Source organism: Henckelia pumila, chromosome 4, assembly GCF_033568475.1.
Source record: "Henckelia pumila isolate YLH828 chromosome 4, ASM3356847v2, whole genome shotgun sequence".
Lineage (NCBI taxonomy): Eukaryota > Viridiplantae > Streptophyta > Magnoliopsida > Lamiales > Gesneriaceae > Henckelia > Henckelia pumila.
In genome coordinates, this window is record NC_133123.1 from 74,590,102 (window position 1) to 74,611,414 (window position 21,313).

Sequence of the window (21,313 nt, forward strand, 5' to 3'; positions counted from 1 at the left end):
ACGGATAGAGTAATAATTTTTTGGATATATTATGGATCAATTCATAGTCATTGTCTATTAACTTGTATTTTTTAACAAATTTTTAGTCATTTTTCACCGAAATACTAACATGACGCTAGACGACCATATATATCAATATTTTTCGATGACAATTCATTATTTTCAAGTGTCACATCAGCATTCCGATGCAAAATAACTAAAATTGAAAAAGTGTAAATTAATGGATTAAAACCGTAAACTATCACAACAACAAAACCAAAAATAAAAAAATTAAAGTTCTAAGATTAAAATATGTAACTTTGCCGCATTATCTTCTTCATATTCTTCAGTGCCATTAATAGAATTCAAAATTTTCCACATCTTCTTTTATGAACTATATATCAATGCTAATTTTAAGATGTGAACATGAAGAAAATAGTTCCCAATAAGTCATAACTCAACCGTGACGATGAAAAGGATCGAGAGTATAGGATAAGTTCTTCTATCCTCCCCCGCCGCATCTTAAATAATGTTAAAATATAATCAAGTCACTTTTTATATATTCACAATATATAGAAGTTTCTGATCTTTTTCTACTTCCCATAAAATTTGGTACAATCGCAAGTTCATAAAATTTAACACCCAAAATAAAGTAGTTGAATGAATTGATTAATTAATTACTTTATAATTATTAGGTGAAAGGCCACCATGCAATACATGCAATACAATGCATGCACCACAAGATTTATAAATTTTTCAAATTTGGTCTCTTTAATCAGAAATTGCATCCCACCTCATCAATCAAAATGACCCCTTTGAATTATAGCCCAAAAATTCCAACAAATCGGCTTTCATTACCTATAAATATACCCCACTTTCCCCTTTCTCTTCTCACACAAAATCATCAAGAAACTCAAAACATATATACTACACTTTCTTGATCGATCCATACATACTTAACAATGAGAATTGATCAGTTAAATCAAACGCTTGGTTTTGCCTTGTTTGTTCTGTTAGCGATGTTCGCGAACTCCGCGTTAGGCCAAGCTGGCACACGGGTGGGGTTCTATTCGAGCTCATGCCCTCGGGTGGAATCTATAGTTCAATCGACCGTAAGGTCTCACTTCAATGCTAACCCAACGATTGCGCCGGGGCTGCTCAGAATGCATTTTCATGACTGTTTTGTACAAGGCTGCGATGCTTCTATTCTCATTGCTGGAGCTGACACTGAGAGAACTGCCCCACCAAACAGTTTGTTGAGAGGATATGAGGTGATAGACGACGCAAAGACGCAGCTCGAGGCCGCGTGCCCCGGAGTCGTCTCGTGTGCCGATATTCTTGCACTTGCTGCACGGGACTCAGTGGTGCTGGTAATTAAGATTAATTGACATAATTTCTTGCTAATGTTTTTACTGTTCTTTTTTTATAAAAAAAAAAAAATTAAGTTGTTTTATGATATCATATCATATATAGCCATGCATATGTCCAAAGTCCTGATGATTCCAAATTATATTGTTTGCTGATTAATGTTGCAGGCTGGTGGGGGGAGCTGGTCTGTGCCGACGGGGCGGAGAGACGGACGGGTTTCGTTGGCGAGTGATACTTCTAATCTCCCTGGTTTTACAGACTCCGTTGATGTGCAGAGGCAGAAATTTCAAGCAAAAGGACTCAATGCTCAGGATCTTGTCACCCTTGTTGGTAAGAATTAATATTTAATTACTTAAATTGTCTTGTAGAATTAAAACGTGAAACATTTACCTACAAAGAAATGTAAGTTATGATTAATTAGTACTGATGGATCTCAAATACTTGTTTTCAAACAATGTTTTGTGTAAAAATTATATATACTGAGAGTTTCTTTTTCGACGTATTATACAAAGATAGCTAGAATTTTTATGAATCACTTTTCTATTTTCTGTAACAAAATTTCATAAAATTTCAAAATTTTATTAAAAAAGTTAAAACCGAGAAATGCGTTTTAGAAGTTTTTTCAAACAGTACTAAATCCCCCACAGATATGCATGGTCAATTTAAGCTATAATGAAAAGTCAAACTTCAATCAGCCACAGATTATTGCAATTTTGACTTTGACTTGTGCATGCATGTCCAAATTAATTATATCCTTGATACTCCTACTAAATAGACAAAACCTTTTTTGAAAATCATGTAGGAGGCCACACCATCGGCACCACGGCTTGCCAGTTTTTCAGCTACAGGCTGTACAACTACAATTCCACCGGCGGTCCGGATCCGTCGATCGACCCGGCATTTCTCGCAACTCTTCAGTCTCTTTGCCCTCAGAACGGTGACGGCTCGACGCGTATCGGACTCGACAACGGTAGCCAAAACCGGTTCGACAACTCGTTTTTCGCCAACCTGAGGAGCGGTCGAGGAATTCTCGAATCGGATCAGAAGCTATGGACCGACGGGTCGACCCAGACTTTTGTGCAACGTTATTTGGGAATAAGGGGTTTGCTTGGATTGACATTCAGTTTGGAATTTGGGAGGTCCATGGTGAAAATGAGTAACATTGAGGTCAAGACTGGGACTAATGGAGAAATTCGTAGAGTTTGCTCCGCAATCAATTGATCAAATCAAGTGTAATTTTAAGAGTTTACGTTTTGCAAAATTTATTTTATATCATATTGTTCATTGAGCTTATGACATTGGTTGTCATATAATTGTATAACAGTATAAGGCTTACAAAATGAATAAAGTCATAAATTAATTAGCTTCATCATGATTTGAGCGTACGTTAGCATACACATAGATAATACCGAAATATATCGAGTCTATTATATATATAATATAATGATTTTATTTAAGTCATGTAAATTTGAATCGCAATATACACATTATATGGGATAATATAATTTTTTTATATGACGATGAAACTCGCAGAATCAATTTTTTTAATTTGGTGTATATAAGATAAATTTTTGGATTAAAACAATAACATGTAAACTATGTTAGAAAAAAAATCCGCACTAGACAAATTCAATGAAACAAGGTCGATCAATAAAATGTTTATAAAGAAAATCAAACTCCTAACTATTGGATCGAATGTACACGTATTTCATCAACTTGCAGCTCGAGAAAGGAAAAAACATAATATACTTACATGCAAAGTTGCTATACCTATTATATGTATTGAAGTACTCGTCAGTGTGAAGATTTATGTAATGTATGAATTGTTCATCATTAATAAAATATATCCAATTGACCGAATAGAATGTCACAATCAGAATCTGCATTATTCTTAAAGCGTGGAAAGTCGGTAGAAAACGTGTCAGATCTTTTATATATATATATATATATATATATATATATATATATATATATATATATATATAGATAGAGTTCTTTTATTGTGTCCAATACTATATGCCCACTTCATGCCCACCATGTACAAGTCAACACATCTATTATACCGGTCAACTCATCTATTGTACATGGTGGATATGAAGTGGACATTAAGTGTTGGACATCATAAAAAAACTATATATATATATATATATATATATATATATATATATATACATAAGAAGTGAATGCTAATTAATAAGGTGACACCAATCGTTTCTACAAATAAGGTGACACTCAATTATTGAATGTATGTAATAAGTGAGTGCTACTTCAGTGATGAGCACATTGAGTGAACATAGTAGATGCATGGACAACAAGACCGGACCTTCCATTAGACAAGGTAGGTCACCACCTCAAGGCACGGTCCAAAATGGGGCCAAACAAATTTTTTTTTTTTTGTTTTCTTAGTATATGTATATATGTATTTGTTTGCACATAAAAATTGGCGAATTTTGTGTGTATTGCAGGCGTGCTAGGCACGTTCGTGCCAAAAAGATAAAAATAAAAATAAAATAAAATCTAACTTCTAAACCAAGTGAATGTGAGTCCCGATTTCATCGTCGGTCTCAATTCCACCGGTTAAGTATCGAAAACTAAGAAAAATGATTTGTAAAGTGATGAAATTAAAGCTGAAAACTTCAATAATGACAATTGAATTAACTTCGCCATTAATTGGAAGGAAATATGCATAAAATTTACAATAAGATTTGAAAATACATCACTGAAAACTAAGAGGAACCAGAAAACAAAAGCTGGAAATATTTACTTGAATTTGCTGAAAAATAAAGAAAAGATGAAGCTTTGAAATATGCATAAATATTTGTTGTAGAATCGAGAGAATTTTTGTAATTGTAGTTGATTGATTGATTGTTGAATTGTTGATCCATTGTTACTGCCGATGGTTTTCTTCAACAATTGCTCAACCTCCCACTTTTCCACATAGCCCATGATTGTCCCACGTCCCTCATTTCCTCTTCAACTGATTTGACTTGGTATTTGATTTTGAAATCATTATTTTCCAATTGTTGCTTATACCATACAGATTTGGACTTCAATTTTCCACATGAGGTTTTGATTGGGCTTCTTAGCTTCGGGAACTGGGCCAAGGAACTCTTTATATTTTGGGCTGAAAATTAATTTTATTTTTGGGCTAAGCAAATGCCCGTGTTGGGCCAACAGCCTGGATATAGTTTTGAAATTTTTGGTCATAATTTGAAAAAAAACATCGCAAATGACCTAAAGGGCCATTATGCTAGCATTGAGTAATCGAGTATATGCATTCTGACAACTTCATGGTTCTCAGCCTTGTTCTCCTTGAAAGCTGGGAACATGCACCTTCTGTTCGATTTCTCGTTCTTACTTTCTTGAGCTCTCTGTCTTTGGTTCCTGCTTCATGGCCTCCAGTGGTTCGGGGAACCCAACGCATCTCCAAGACATGTGGGATCGTCTTCTCAGGGAACTGTAATCCCTTTGGGAAGTGGATGGATGATTCTTCTCTTGGATTAACACCAAATGATGGGTAAGTTCCTAGGAAAATTTCAACTTAGAGATGATTTGGGCCAGTTCATTGGCTTCCCACTTTTTTCGTCTTGGTAAATGTTGGAAAGTGATTTCCTTGAAGTCATTAACCAGATTTGAGGTTACTCCAAAAGCTCCAGGAACCCTGCAGTTCCTTCTGTGTTAGATCCATCAAAATTCAATACTCATGGATGCACCTTCACTCCATATACACTGAGCTCGACTTCTTCTACTAATGGTTCTTCTGTACCTGGATGGTTAGCTAAAAATCCACAATGGCCTGCCTATTCATAGAATTTTGAGGATAATATATCAAAGTGAAATTTGTCAAAGCTAAATATCACTTCCATATTATACCTGAAAGAACTGGCCTACTGAGCATAAATCAAATGAGTTTTTGATATCACATGCACTTTAAATTGAATTAAATAGTATCTCAATTAAGTATGTGTGTAAGGTTCGGGATTATTTAATTTTAATTCGAGAATATTTAATTTGAGAATATTTAGAGTTTAGAATTAAATTCTAATATTCTTAAATAAATAACGATTGAAATTGAATTAAATCGCTTTTCCATGGACTGAATTGCAAATAGCCAAAAGTTTAGGAACTAAACTGCAAATAGCTTATATTTATTTTAATTCCTACTTGTTTATCTTCATTGTACACGTGAACCATCATATTAGAAGGGAAGAAAGGCAGAAACACGGCTGAAACCCCCAAGACGTCATTTTTGTCCCGTAAAAGCTTCGATATCTTTTACTCCGGCAGTCAGAATTCAGAATCGAATATATATCTGCGATCACTGCTCCGAGACCTTCGTTTTGGTACAAGTTTCATTCACTTTTCTCAGATTTTATTTTTATGTTGAAGATGGAATTTCATAATTTTAAGATATATGCATATTTGAGTTGTACCGATTATGTATTCGCAGACGGTTCGGGAAAAGACTGTCGTTCGGATTTTATATGAATTTGGAAAGCAAAATTTGAACACTAACATGTCTGAATGCTACTGATTTTTATGTTATTGAGCTGATATATTAGAGATTATGTTGGGAATTGATTGTTGGATTGATTTGGATATCGTTTCGGTTGTAGATTTTTAGCTAGAATTGATCTACGTTTGAACTTGTTGAATGAATAGTGTATTGTATTGATTCGAAGCTGATATTATTGTTCCAAACACTTCATTTCAGATTTGATATTGAAGTTGTCCGAACTCGAGATCGTCGATACGAACCGAGAAAGAATTAGAAGGTTTGAATCATTTGCGTTTGACGTTTGAATTAGCAAATTGAACAGTCTTGTGATATGAATTTGTATTGATATATTTTCAGAGTTGAAGTACTTTCATACTCGACATTGAAAGGTATAAATGACAGTTAATCCAGATGGGATAGAACACTCGAAATATCTATTGTTTTTCGAGTATTCCCTTGTCAATCACATACTTGTTTGATTATGTGATTTATGTGATTAGATGATTTTGTTGCTTTGCTTGCTTATCTGATTAAGTGTTCAAGGTGTTTTATAGCATTCAATGCATACAGAATGTGTTGCATTCATCTTAAACTCCAACCTGAAAAGCATAGAAGGCTGAAAGTCCTAGAATGCATATAACATTTGGAGGGCTGTAGTTGAGTGGCATGGAATGCAGAGTTACTTCCAGAGCCAGAAGACTCACTATAGTTGCACCAAAGTCAGAGGAAATAAAATACTTGACTTCACCTCGATTGGGTGAGTTGGTGTTAGTTTGAGATTTTATTTCCTCGGGATCCCAAGAACCGATATTTGTTTTATATCAGAATTGATAGCCTGCTATTAAAACATGCATTTCATTCATGTTTATTATATTGCATGTTTTGTTATTTATACTGGGATTTTATTCTCACCGGAGTTATCCGGCTATTGCTGTGTTTTGTATGTGTACATGACAATAGGTGGGGCAGAAGCTGGTCAGACTCGACGTGGATAGCTCGAGATAGAGTTTTAGCATGTGAGGACTCGGGTTTTAAGCAATAGAACATGTCTTTTGAGTTGTTAAACATGTTAGAACACAAACAAGAACCTTTGTATATATGTTTGCAAGTACTCGTTTATATTTGATGTTGTGTATCCTAGATGAAGGGATTAATGTAGTTTACATATTTATGACTGTTTAGTTTCATAAGAATGCATGTAAATGAGGTTTAAGATTGAATAAAAGTTGTATATCTCATGTTTACATTTTTGAAATGTTTAATTCTGAATTTTTAGTACAGGGCACAAACCCCGTGCCAAGGTCCGTGCAGGTGTCCGGGTGTACTCTGCCTTGAAATCCATTTGTTGTCGAATTCAGACTTGGGCACGGACCCAGGTCCAGAAGAGGCACGGACCCCGTGCCTTGGTCCGTGCAGGGTCCGGACCAAGGTCCGTGTGGGGTCTGTCCGTGTAAAAAAAAACATTTATTCTTTTCGCGGCGTATTTTCGCGTCGCCAAATGTAAGGTTTTGCGTCGCCAAATGTCATGTATTATTTATTTGATTATTAAGCAGACTAATATTCAGATTGAATATTTCTAGTTATTAATTGCCCTGTAATATTAGATTAGCACCCGAGGTCCCCACAACAGGTGGTATCAGAGCATAAGTTTTTGGATTCAGATAGAGGTTGATGAGCGGGGTAGATTGAGTCTGTCTGATTGCTTTATATTGCATGAGATTACATGTTGTATCTGATTATGTGCAGTATATGCGAGCATGCTTTATATTGAAAGACTTATGTAAATGCATGATTATGTGCTTTCATTGCTACTGCATGCTAGATATATGCAATTGTATTCCAGATTATCCTTAGTCAGAATCTGAATTCTCATGAGAACGCATGAGAATGCTTATCAGAGAAGGATGAAATAAATTGCTGAATATGATATCGTTTATGCACTAATCTATTTGACAATTAGATATGCCTCCCCGTAAAACACCGATCACTAGACAAACATTGGCTGTTCCCCAGGCCGAACCAGCACCAGTACCACCGCCAGTTGCTGAACCTCAGACTGCACAGGGTAGTACATCTGCTGATTCTATGGATGTTACTGCTACTCCGATGGAGACATTGTTGAAACGATTTCAGTCGTTCAACCCGCCAAAACTGAAAGGAACAGAAAATTCAGTTGATTGTGAGAATTGGCTAGAAGATATTGAACAGTTGTTTGACTCGCTTGATTATTCAGATGATCGTCGAATCCGACTTGTAATACATCAACTTCATGAAGTTGCCAAGAGTTGGTGGATTACTACAAAATGAGCTTTGGAACATCGAGGTACGACTATCACCTGGACTGTCTTTAAAACTAAATTCTATCAACGTTTCTTCCCAGTCTCCTACAAGAAAGATAAGGGTGCTGAATTTGCCAATCTGAGGCAAGACAACTTGAACATTGAAGAATATGTGGCCAAATTTTCAAGTCTTTTGAAATTTGCCCCACATATAGCAGCAACTGATGAAGCTATGGCAGACCAGTTTATTAATGGCCTCAATCCAGATGTGTTTACCCTGGTGAACAGTGGACGACCCAATAATTTTGCTAAAGCACTGAATAAAGCTAAGAGAGCAGAAGCAGGTTTATTGCGACAAAGAGGAGCACCATTCATTCCACAGCCATCTCCACAACCTGTATCAGCATCAGTGTTACCCCAGAATCCGCCACAGTTTTAGCAACCATCTCCTAGATTTGAGGGAGGAAGTAGTGGCAGAAATGATTCTAGATTTAGGCCTAAAGGGAAGCAATTTAAGAAGGCAAGCAGTAGTTCCTCCAGTTCGAGTGGACAGAGGCCGTTTGGTATAGGGCAAAGATTTAGTGATTCAGGGGTTTATTGTGGCAAGTGTGGCGGACGACATGCTATTGATCACTGTAGAGGTGTGTCAGGTAATTGTAATATCTGTCGCCAACCAGGTCATTATGCCAAAGTATATCCTCAAAGAACAGCATAACGTATATCTGGTACAAGTTCTTCTCGACCAGTATCTCAAACGGAAAGACCATCAGTGCATTCATTCTTGCCGCAACAACAAACCAGATCAGGAGGAAGCCAGACTGTGACTCAACCTCCTAGACAACAGGCACGGGTGTTTGCATTGACGGAAGAGCAGGCTCAGACAACACCTGACGATGTTAAAGCATGTAACTGCTTTATTTTTGGTTATCCTACTTATGTTTTGATAGATACAGGTGCATCACATACATTCATATCTGAAAATTTTGCTATTACACGTTATAACCCACACCAACCTTAGCTGTTGTTAATGTAAGTTTTATTAATTTTTTTTCTATATTAAATCATTTATTTTATTTGTTTGTTATGATAATTTATCACATATTTTTTTTTGTTGATATATGATAAATGGTGTGTTCTACCTTTACGGTTTGTACATATATATATATATATATATGTGTGTGTGTGTGTGTGTGTGTGTGTGTATGAGTTTAGTTTCTTATGTTTTAAAAGAGATATGTAAATAGTAGATTTTAGAATAAACATGTTGAATTTAAAATTTTGATGATGTTTTAGGTTTTTTCAAAATTTTAAAAACATAATTTAATTTTTTTGTTGGTTGATTGAAATATTTGAGAATTATTCATTTATAATAACTTGTAGATACAATTAAAAAAATTGAAAAAGCCTTCTAAATATCGGTTTGGAGCTCAAGAGAGAAAAATGAAACAAAGGAAAGTGACATTAATTCAAATTCAAGCTGGAGATATCGATAAATATTTTAGCAGAAGCAGCACAACATAAAGAGATGAATTAGTAGATAATTTGATTATTGAAGAACAACAAAATCATAATTAAAATGAAGAAATGAGTCATGACTGAGGCTGGAAATTTGAATGAATCAAACAAATAAGTCAATTTGGCTGAATCGAATAAGAACTTAGAAGATGACTCTCAACATGAAAAATTAAATTCGAGTTTGAATTTGAAGGATCCTGAAAATTGGAATAATATCTGTTAGAAATAGAGAGACTATTTGATATAAATGAGTCCAAAAAGAGTGGATGGTTTCTTGTTTCATGAAGATAGTAACAACAGACATTTGATTCATTACATTATACACAGGTAATGGAAAATGGACAGACATTTGATAGAATATGACTTGTATATTCTATTTCATTAGTTAGAATATTTTGCTTTTGTTCCAAGTTGTTCAAAACTGAACAAACAATGAGTAGAGTAGGGAATTTAGGTACTGAGGGATATAAAGATTGGCGTAACGTGCTTAGGTATCTTAAAAATCATGAGAGTATGCAAATTCAAATCAACAAATAAAGACAATATTGGAGGCAAGTGTTAACAAGAATAATATCTATTGTGAAAAGACTTGCAAAAATACTTTGGTCTTTCGATGAGATATGATGAGAAGCTTTATGTCGACAACAATGTGTTATTTTTACAAATGATAGAAATGGTTGCTGAGTTTGATCCAGTGATGGAAGATCATGTTCAACGTTGTGATTTGTGAAGAAAAAGAATCTCCATATACATATTTAAGTCCCAAAATTCAAAATGAATTGATAAAGACTTTGGTAAATGAAGTGAAAAATGCAATCATTTCAAAAGTTAAGCATGCAAAATATTTTTCTATGATACTTTATTGTACTCCAGATGATAGTCACCATAACAAATGTCTTTAGTGTTACGATGTGTGGATGATTCAATAGATACATTAACCAAAGGTAGAAGAATATTTGTTTGAATTTTTGAAGGTAGATGACACATCAGGTCTTGGGTTGTCAAGTGAACTTCTGAAAATGTTAACTAGAGTTGGGCTTGACATCGATGATGTAAGAGGACAAGAGTATGATAATGGATCTAACATGAGGAGAAGACACAATGATGTACAAAAAAGATTGCTTGAAATAAATCATAGAGCTTTTTACACACCATGTGATTGTCATTGTCTCAATTTGGCTCAAGTTGATATGGTGGAATGTTGTTCTAAATCCAAGTCTTTTTTTGGAGTGTTGCAACGCATCTATACATTGTTTTCATCCTCAAAGAAAAAATGGAAAATTTTTAAAGATAAAGTGTCTAGTTTGACTATTAAGCCATTGTCACATACCCGTTGGGAAAGTAATGTTAAGAGTGTAAAAGCCATAAAAGAGCAAACTGTACATATAAGAGATGCTTTACTTGACTTGGCGGAAGTTGCTGAAGAATCTAAAACAAAGAGTGATGTAGAGACCTTGACACTATATGATCTTGAGGGTTTTGAGCTCTTGCTTTGAATGACGATCTGGTATAAGTTGTTGCATGCAATAAATATTGTGAGTAAGTTTATTCAATCTGAAAAAATGGATATTGATATTGCAATCAAACTCTTACAAAGACTTGTTCAATTTATTGATGAGTTTAGAGAGCAGGGGTTTGCTAATGCCATGGATGAGGCTACACAAATGACAAGTGAAATTGGGATCGAACCTAAATTTCTATAAAAACGCATCATTCGAAAAAAAAAAACAATTTGATGAAAGTGGCAATGATGATATGACAAAATCAGGTAAAGAATCTTTTAGAGTTGAATATTTTCTATTTATAATCGATCAAGCTCGATCTTCTCATCAAGTTCGGTTTGAACAATTTAAAAAAAATCAAGAGACTTTTGGGTTTTTGTTGAATATAAAGAAGTTAAAGAGTGAGTCTTTAACTATATTGATGAAGTCTTACATGGAGCTTCGAAAATTTTTGAGTCGCGGTGGACATTTAGACATTAATGGTGATGAGTTGTGTTCAGAGTTAATGGTGATATTGTAGCGACCCAACTCGGATCCACTACTAACCAAAGAATTGAAGCTTAATTAAACATGCAATTAACACTAATCAAAAACACGCTGCGAAAAACTTAAATAAATGCTTACCGAAAGAATACAACCGGTTAAAATAAATTCGATTATACGACCCAATCAAATAAATCTAAACACATACAGCTAATCTTGCTATCTTCCCTAGTCACTGATTTCTCCAAGCTACTGGGTGCACTACCTGCACCTGAACCTGCCCCGTCGAATGGGGTGTCTAGATAACAGAAAACACTGGACGTGAGCTCTAAAGCTCAATATGTTAGTACAAGTAAAACATACAAATATGATGCATGAAAATGAATTTCTTGGTGACATACTGGGAAACAAATCCTGCTCAATCTAGGCGCCATGGTATGTAGCACGCTAGGCCGTCACATCAGGAGGTGGCTCTCATACCATATAACTGTGGACATATCCGGAACCAAAAACTATGATATCCATCCACACATGTAATGAGGCTGATGTTGGAACACGTGCTCGGATCAGTCAGATGTGATACCCATAGCAGCGAAAGTTTAAAAATTTTTATTTTCTGATCTGGAACGATTCCAGATCATGGGTATCAAATCCTAACGATTAAAACAAACAAGTAAAATAAAACAGAATTAAATTTTACCTCTCAATTCTTAACTTGAGGTTATGGACTCCAACATAAAATTTTGCTCTTCTTGTATATCCCAGGAACTGATGACTCGCTCGATCAACTCCTGAATCAGGTCCACGAACAGAATTCTTAATTCCTCTGATAGACTGCACTAGAAAGTCTATCAGAAGTTTCTATGAAGAGAATAAACAGATCTGATCTGTTTAATCAGACTGAAAATTCAAAAATTTGCAGACTGAAAAATCGAACACAGAGAAAAGGGGCCAAAACCCTAGGGAGAGTGCTCTCTAGGTTTCGAAATTTGTGAGCTGTGTTGTGTAATTTATGTACTGCAATAACTTATTTATAACATGGGATGCTAACAGCTTAGGGCCCATTAGTCATAAGTTCAAGTTTGACAAGCAAAGCCCGCATGTTCAGAAATTAATATAAAATTCATCGTGACTTAAATTGACAAACCGATTTTACCAATGTATACAAAAACCTTTTCTGTACATTTTAAAGTCAAGATAAATTTTCTGAATCTGAATTCACTGGTTTCCAAAAATGGCATCCCTATGTCATTTTAGGAAATCTCACTCCCTCTACTCATTAAAAAGAAGTCCTACTTCTCATTTGCTAAATTTAACTCACTAAATTTAATTATCTCAATGGGGATTAGAAATCTATTACTTGTGTAACCCCTCAATGGTTCAGGGATACAGCTAGCCGTGGGCCCACAACTCCTTGTGACTCGGAACAACAATTTCCGACTTACCCATCGAATCATGGTAAGAGCGCCTAGCAACATCGCCCCGTGATTCCCTAGGTATCACTGATAATGCCTGCAAGAACCAGTAAGTTTTGGTTAGCGTACAGTACGGTCCCTTCATTCATATATCCCGATCGAATCAACGACCATTGGTATATCGAGAGTCGTTCGAGATTCGATAACTATGCAATACATCTTGAAGATCAAATAGTGACATCGCATGTGCAACTAGGAAACCAAGTAACCCAAAGCACATCATGTACTCTGGCCAGATATTTGTCACACTAATATCTCCTCAGATCGCATAGGATATCCACACTCGCAAGCGTGTGGTGAATCCTTGACAACAAAGCATTGACTCCTATTGTGCCATAATTGTACCCAATCTCGACACCTGATGATCCTCATAGAGTCGGTAAATGAGTCAAAGTACAGTACTAGCATATAGAGTCTCCATGATGTTTCAAGTAGTAAGGACTAATGGTGTACAACCAAAATCGCGAACTTATCCACTCAATTAGTGAAAACCACTTGGAAAGTCCGAATAAGGTAGTTCGATCATCCATCAAATGAATATCCATTTGCATGCTTCGAACATATCTATGTTCCATACCAATGAAACGTGGTACTCGGCATCGCAAATGCTAGTCTCAATCTTGAGCGATCCTTATCCTTATTGCGGACGGCTCAATTGACTAGGAACTGGTTTAGAATATACAGTGATTACAAGATGTGTTTCATGATAGTCATACATATCCACTATCACATCTTGCATATACTTTAGTATATTCAAGGTCTTTATCTAAACATCGTATAGCACGTCACAACATAACAATATGATAAAAGATAAAGTAAATGCCAATATAAAGTGTAAATTATATTAAACAAAGATTATTTACAAATAGAGTCATAAAGGCCCTTAGCCACAAGTTGGCTAACAGGGCACCCACTCTTTCAATCTCCCACTTGCCTTAAAGCCAACTAGTCATACTACGTAGTCCCATTGCTTCGCGATGTTTGTCAAATGATGGTCCTGGCAAGGGCTTAGTAAGTGGATCAGCGAGCTCTCGACAGTAATGTCTCCTCTTTCTACGATCTCCCGGATAATGTGGTATTTCTTCATTATGTGTTTGGATCTTTGATGAGACCTTGGTTCCTTTGCCTGAGCAACGGCACCAGTGTTGTCACAGTACACCGGGACTGGACCAACAGCTTCAGGAATGACCCCCAACTCTTGGACGAAATTCCTCATCCAAACAGCCTCTTTAGCAGCAGCTGATGCTGCAATGTACTCTTCCTCAGTGGTGGAATCTGCTGTGGTATCCTGCTTGGAACTTTTCCAAGAGACAGCTCCGCCACTGAGCATAAATACAAATCCAGAGGTTGATTTCGAGTCATCCACTTTGCTTTGAAAGCTAGAGTCGGTATAGCCTTCCAATTTCAATTCTATTCCCCCATAAACCTTCTCAAGTACTTAAGAATATCCTTCACAGCTTTCCAATGCATTTGACCAGGGTTCGCTTGATATCTACTCGTGACACTCAGAGCAAAGGCTACATCTATTCTGGTAGATATCATCCCATACATGATACTACCTATAGCTAGCGCATATGGTATGTTTGTCATTTTCTCTATCTCTTCGTCAGTCTTGGGAGACATTGACTTGGATAGAGAAACTCCATGGCACATAGGTAGATGTCCTCTCTTGGGCTCATCCATGGAAAACCTCTTCAATATGGTGTCGATGTAGGTTGCTTGAGTGAGTCCTATCATTCTTTTAGATCTATCTCTATAGATCTGTATTCCTAGAATATAGGATGTCTCACCCAAGTTTTTCATCGAGAATCTACCTGATAGCCATATCTTCGTTGACTGCAACATCCCTACATCATTCCCAATGAGTAGGATGTCATCAACATAAAGTACTAAGAATGTCACAGCATTCTTAACTACTTTCTTGTACACGCACGGTTCCTCCGGGTTCTTGATGAAACCAAAGTCTTTTATAGTTTCATCAAATTTCTGGTTCTTGAGGTGTGGGGTTGCTATTTTGTATCTCGGGTACTTCTCGAACTTCTTCGAGTTCCATCATTTTGCCTTTTCTATCAAATAAGAATTTCTTCTCAAGGAAGGTGGCATTCCTAGAAACAAACACTTTTGTTTCAGTAGGATGATAGAAATAATATCCGATCGAATTCTTCGGATATCCTACAAAATAACATAAAGTGGATCAACTATCCAACTTAACTCCCACTGTCTGCTTCACGTAAGCAGGACATCCCCAAATCCTCAAGTACAAATACTTAGGAGTTTGTCCATAATTCATATGGTATTTTGTTCACTGCTTTAGTGTGAACATTGTTCAACAACAATACCGCGTTTCAAGTGCATAGCCCCAAAACGAGGATGGGAGCTCAGTGAAGCTCATCATAGATCGAACCATGTCCAACAGCGTTCGATTGCGACGCTCTGCTACACCATTAAGCTGAGGTGTGGCAGGAGGAGTCCACTGAGAAAGAATTTAATTTTCTTTCAGATAGTCCAAAAACTCGGTACACAAGTATTCACCGCCTCGATCAGATTGAAGTGCTTTAATACTTTTACCTAGCTGGTTTTCTACTTCATTCTTGAATTCTTTGAACCTTTCAAACGATTCAGATTTATATTTCATTAAATATAAATACACATACCTATAATAATCATCAGTAAAGGTAATGAAGTAGGTGTGATCATATTTAGTACCAATACTAAATGGGCCACAAACATCTGTATGGATCAAATCCAATAGACTTTGACTACGCTCAGGTTTTCCCTTAAAAGGTGTTTTAGTCATTTTTTCTTTCAGACAGGACTCACAAGTAGGTAGAGAGTTTATATCTAACGAATCAAACATTCCCTCTCCCACTAGCTTGTTCATCCTTCGTGAGAAAATATGACCTAGCCTAGCATGCCAAAGGTTTGCCGGGTTTTGACTATCATTTTTCCTTTTATTTGTTGTTGTCGGTTTATCAGCATAATTAACTGGTACGTCTTTCAGTTTTAAGTTATATAGATCGTTTTCAAGTTGTCCACATCCAATTAAACATTCATTCTTGTAAATATTGCAAATCTCATTCACAAAATTGCAAGAAAAATCATCTCTATCAAGCATAGAAACAGAAATAATGTTTTTAACCAAATATGACACAAATAAAACATCTCTCAAAAATAACTTAAAATTGTTCTGCAGAATTAAATAAACGTCTCCCACAGCTTTGGCTTCAACTCTAGAACTATTTCCGAGCCTCAACTGGGTCTCACCCATCCTAAGCTTACGACTTTTTGTCATCTCCTGCAATTCATTGCAAATGTGAGATCCACATCCGGTATCCAATACCCAAGAAGTAGTATTAAGTGAAACATTTATTTCAATATAAAACATACCCTTTGCAGTTCGCAACTACTCGAGATATTCTTTGCAGTTACGTTTCTAATGATCGGGTTTCTTACAGTGATGGCAAACATCTTCAGATTTGTTCACGTTTGAAGCCTTTGTCTAGTTATTCTTCTTGGGTCCAGTTTTCTTGGGTGGGGCAGAACGTTTCTTACTCTTTGCACTTGGTCCCTTCTTAGAGTTAGAAGAGGAGCCTGCCAAGAGTACCAGTTTATTCTTCTTTAATGTGGCCTCATAAGTGACAAGCATATTGACCATCTCTTCAAAGGTGGCCTCTATCTTGTTCATATTGAAGTTCATCAGAAAACCGTCAAACGACGAAGGAAGAGAGAGAGGTAATAAGTCCGCATTCAGTTCGTGCTCCAATGTCAAATCGAGTGTTACCAACTTTTCAATGAGCCCGATCATATGTACCCCATGCTCACGGACAGAAGTCCCATCTCGCATGCGGCATGTCATTAGCTCTTTGACAGTGGCGTACCTCTCGGATCTCGACTGAGCTCAAAAAAGTTCCTTGAGGGTCTTGTGAATGTCAGCAACATTCACTGCATCCTCAAATCGCCTCTGAATTTCATCAGACATCGAAGCCTGCATGTATCATTTGGCCTTGATATCATGGTCCCACCATTTATCAAGTTTGGCCAACTCTTCCGGACTCACATTAGCCGGGGCTTCCTTCGGAGGAGACTTTTCTAACACGTAGAAAACCTTTTCCGAACTTAGAACAATCTTTAACTTACGGAACCATTCCTTATAGTTAGCGCCAGTCAGTTTGTTTTGTTCGAGAATAGAGAATAGTGGATTGCACGAATTCATCATAATGAAATACTGAAAAAAAAACAGACAATAATCAGTGATTGTTTAATTAATTTACTAAGACATAAAATAAGGCGAGATTAATTTTATGAATTGCACTCCCATTATTTTAACGATTTCACAACCCTCTAGTGAAAATGAGAAACTGGTTTTCTTAGTGGGAACATGGAGTCCAATTGACAAATCATAGTCCCGAATAATATCTGCCAACCATAATTTTCAAAAGGTAGAGCCCAATTGCTTCCAAAACAACCCCCATGTTTTTACCTCATGTCCAATAAGAGCCCAATAATATGACGCCGTTTATTGTAACATGTCAAGATGACCCACCAATATTAAGTTATGATGGACGGTCGCCGTATGGATCCCCCAATAATATGAGCCAATCCCACGGGAGTTTCACACAACTTACAACATGTGTCGATCCAATGTACAGCTTTCCGACGAACGGGCCCCCCAATAATATGAGACGGACCATGCCCGCGGGTAGCATCTCATACATTGATCGTTGATGGAAGTTAGGAACATTTAAACAATATTTAAATTCTTTTTTGTTAATCTTGATATCAATTTTAAATTATATTTAAAATGAGGGATTTTAATTTTGAAAAATTTGTCTCATCATTTAAAAATGTGTATGCTTGCGAGATTCATGAAATTTAGTCTAAACATGCATACAATAATAATATCAAATATTATATAAAGGATGATCGATGCCTAGATCTACTTGACCCGTGGTTGCCAATCACGAGTCTAAGTCCAATCCTAGGTGATATGCAAGTATGCAATGTAATCCTATTACATTGAGCTTCCAATTTACATTTCTTCGGTCTTTATTGTTTGTTGGGCCCACTATTGTCTTCAAATCTTTATCTCCCACTAAGTCTAATAAATTTACAATAAATTTCGATGACAAGTAGGGGATACATATTTAAAGGTGGGAACGGGCCATAAACCAGACCCACTTTTATTACAAATGACAAATCAAATTTGGGCCATAAACCAAGCCTATTAATAAAACCCAATAGTAATAATAAAAACCAAATGTAAACAACCTAACATACACCTAAAAAATTGGTCATGGCAATCAATCATCCTTTTATCCAATTATTTAATTCAATTAAATGATTGGATAACATGCAATTCAAAGTGGCAATAATTGTAAATAGATAAAATCATATTTTATACATAAAATCTTATTTTATATATAAAATCATATTTTATCTAGTTTATCCATAAAATCATATTTATATATAAAATCTAATTTCATATATAAAATCATATTTTATAATCAATTGTACCAAAATAATTAATTTTAAAAATTTTAATTTATTGGATTAAATTTATAAATTTCCAAAATTCAAAATTTATCCAAAAATTAATTTTCTTAAAATTTTGGGCTCAAACAATTTTGACCCATTGCCTCGTCGACCAACTGAAACAATTTTCAATCGGGCCAAAAACTGGGCCCAACAACAATTAACGGGCCAAATTCAAAATTTCAAAAAATCAAATTTTAATTTTTCTAGGCTGCCCGGGACAATCCCGGGCAGTCCCCAACTGTGGGGCTGGGGGCCCAGCCCCGTCGCTGGGCCGCCGAGCGCGGCCCAGCTGTGCACCGGGCTAGGACAACGTTTGCCCTATCCCAGCTGCGCGCAGGGCAGCCTCCCGAAAAAAAAAATTTTGTTTTATTTTTCTAAAAAATCGAGGCTTTGTACAATCGAAAAATTTTAATCGTTTGATCTAAGAACAACCTGGCTCTGATACCACTGTTGGAACATGTTGATCAGTCAGATGTGATACCCGTAGCAGCGGAACTTTAAAATTTTTTATTTTCTGATCTGGAACGATTCCATATCATGGGTATCAAATCTTAACGATTAAAACAAACAAGTAAAATAAAACATAATTAAATTTTACCTCTCAAGTCTTAACTTGAGGTTATGGACTCCAACAGAAAATTCTGCACTTCTTGTATATCCCAGGAACTGATGACTAGCTCGATCAACTCCTGAATCAGGTCCACGAACAGAATTCTTAATTCTTCTGATAGACTGCACTAGAAAGTCTATCAGAAGTTTCTACGAAGAGAATAAACAGATCTGATTTGTTTAATCAGACTGCAAATTCAAAAATTTGCAGACTGAAAAATCGAACACAGAGAAAAGGGGGGGCGGCCGAAACCCTAGGGAGAGTGCTCTCTAGGTTTCAAAATTTGTGAGTTGTGTTGTGTAATTTTTGTACTGCAATAACTTATTTATAACATGGGCTGCTAACAGCTTAGGGCACATTAGTCATAAGTTCAAGCGTGACAAGCAAAGCCCGCATGTTCAGAAATTAATATAAAATTCATCGTGACTTAAATTGACAAACCGATTTTACCAATGTGTACAGAAACTTTTCTGTACATTTTAAAGTCGAGATAAATTTTTTGAATCTGAATTCAGTGGTTTCCAAAAATGGCATCCCTATGTTATTTTAGGAAATCTCACTCCCTCTACTCATTAATAAGAAGTCCTACTTCTCATTTGCTAAATTTAACTCATTAAATTTAATTATCTCAACGGGGATTAGAAATCTATTACTTGTGTAACCCTCAATGGTTCAGGGATATAGCTAGCCGTGGGCCCACAACTCCTTGTGACTCGGAACAACAATTTTCGACTTACCCATCGAATAATGGTAAGAGCGCCTAGCAACATCGCCCCATGATTCCCTAGGTATCACTGATAGTGCCTGCAAGAACCAGTAGGTTTTGGTTAGCGTACAGTACGGTCCCTTCATCCATATATCCCGATCGAATCAACAACCATTGGTATATCGAGAGTCGTTCGAGATTCGATAAATATGCAATACATCTTGAAGATCAAATAGTGACATCGCATGTGCAACTAGAAAACCAAGTAACCCAAAGCACATCATGTACTCTGTCCAGAGATTTGTCACACTAATATCTCCTCAGATCGCATAGGATATCCATACTCGCAAGCGTGTGGTGAATCCTTGACAACAAAGCATTGACTCCTATATGTGTCGTAACTGTACCCAATCTCGACACCTGATGACCCTCATAGAGTCGGTAAACGAGTCAAAGTACAGTACTAGCATATAGAGTCTCCATGATGTTTCAAGTAGTAAGGACTAATGGTGTACAACCAAAACCGCGGACTTATCCACTCAATTAGTGAAAACCACTTGGAAAGTCCGAATAGGGTAGTTCGATCATCCATCAAATGAATATCCATTTGCATGCTTCGAACATCTCTATGTTTCATACCAATGAAACGTGGTACTCGGCATCGCAAATGCTAGTCTCAATCTTGAGCAATCCTTATCCTTATTGTGGACGGATCAATTGACTAAGAACTGGTTTAGAATATACAGTGATTACAAGATGTGTTTCATGATAGTCATCCATATCCACTATCACATCTTGCATACACTTTAGTATATTCAAAGTCTTTATCTAAACATCGTATAGCACGTCACAACATAACAATATGATAAAAGATAAAGTAAATGCCAATATAAAGTGTAAATTATATTAAACAAATATTATTTACAAATAGAGTCATAAAGGCCCTTAGCCACAAGTTGGCTAACAGGGCACCAACTCTTTCAGCTGAGCAACCCCTATACTGGGTAAACCAATAATACCGGCTAAATCAAGATGTATGCACGTGTAGCATAACATGAAAATGCAATCATGGCACATAAATGCAACATATAAACATGCATACCCGCTGGCAATCTTAGTCAGTAATTACGTACCTTACTAAAGGAAGTCCTAGAAGTTTCACTCTAGGTTCCAAGCCTATCATCAGCTCTACAATGCAAAGTACCCATGCATCATTAAATATGATCTAAAAGCTTTAACTAAACTATAGCATACTCCTAAATATTTTTATGAAGCCAAAGTTATATCTGCATCCGTCGTCAGCCCGCTGATGGCGATAGCCCCAAAACTTGGGCACAGCTCCGCTACTATCCCCTTAGCGCCT

General features: G+C 36.3%; 2 protein-coding genes across 2 annotated transcripts; both read left to right on the forward strand.

The window, feature by feature from the left end:
- Nucleotides 1-857: 857 nt before the first annotated feature.
- Nucleotides 858-2,713, forward strand: LOC140864163 (peroxidase N1-like). Its single transcript, XM_073268116.1, has 3 exons — nt 858-1,349; nt 1,515-1,677; nt 2,150-2,713. Exons 1-3 carry the CDS (start codon nt 942-944, stop codon nt 2,566-2,568), a joined length of 990 nt encoding a protein of 329 aa, XP_073124217.1. The 5' UTR covers nt 858-941; the 3' UTR covers nt 2,569-2,713.
- Nucleotides 2,714-10,252: 7,539 nt separating this feature from the next.
- LOC140861250 (uncharacterized) lies at nt 10,253-11,135 on the forward strand. Its single transcript, XM_073264243.1, has 2 exons — nt 10,253-10,348; nt 10,614-11,135. The coding sequence occupies exons 1-2, from the start codon at nt 10,253-10,255 to the stop codon at nt 11,133-11,135; spliced, it is 618 nt and encodes a 205-aa protein (XP_073120344.1).
- The last annotated feature ends 10,178 nt before the right edge of the window (nt 11,136-21,313 follow it).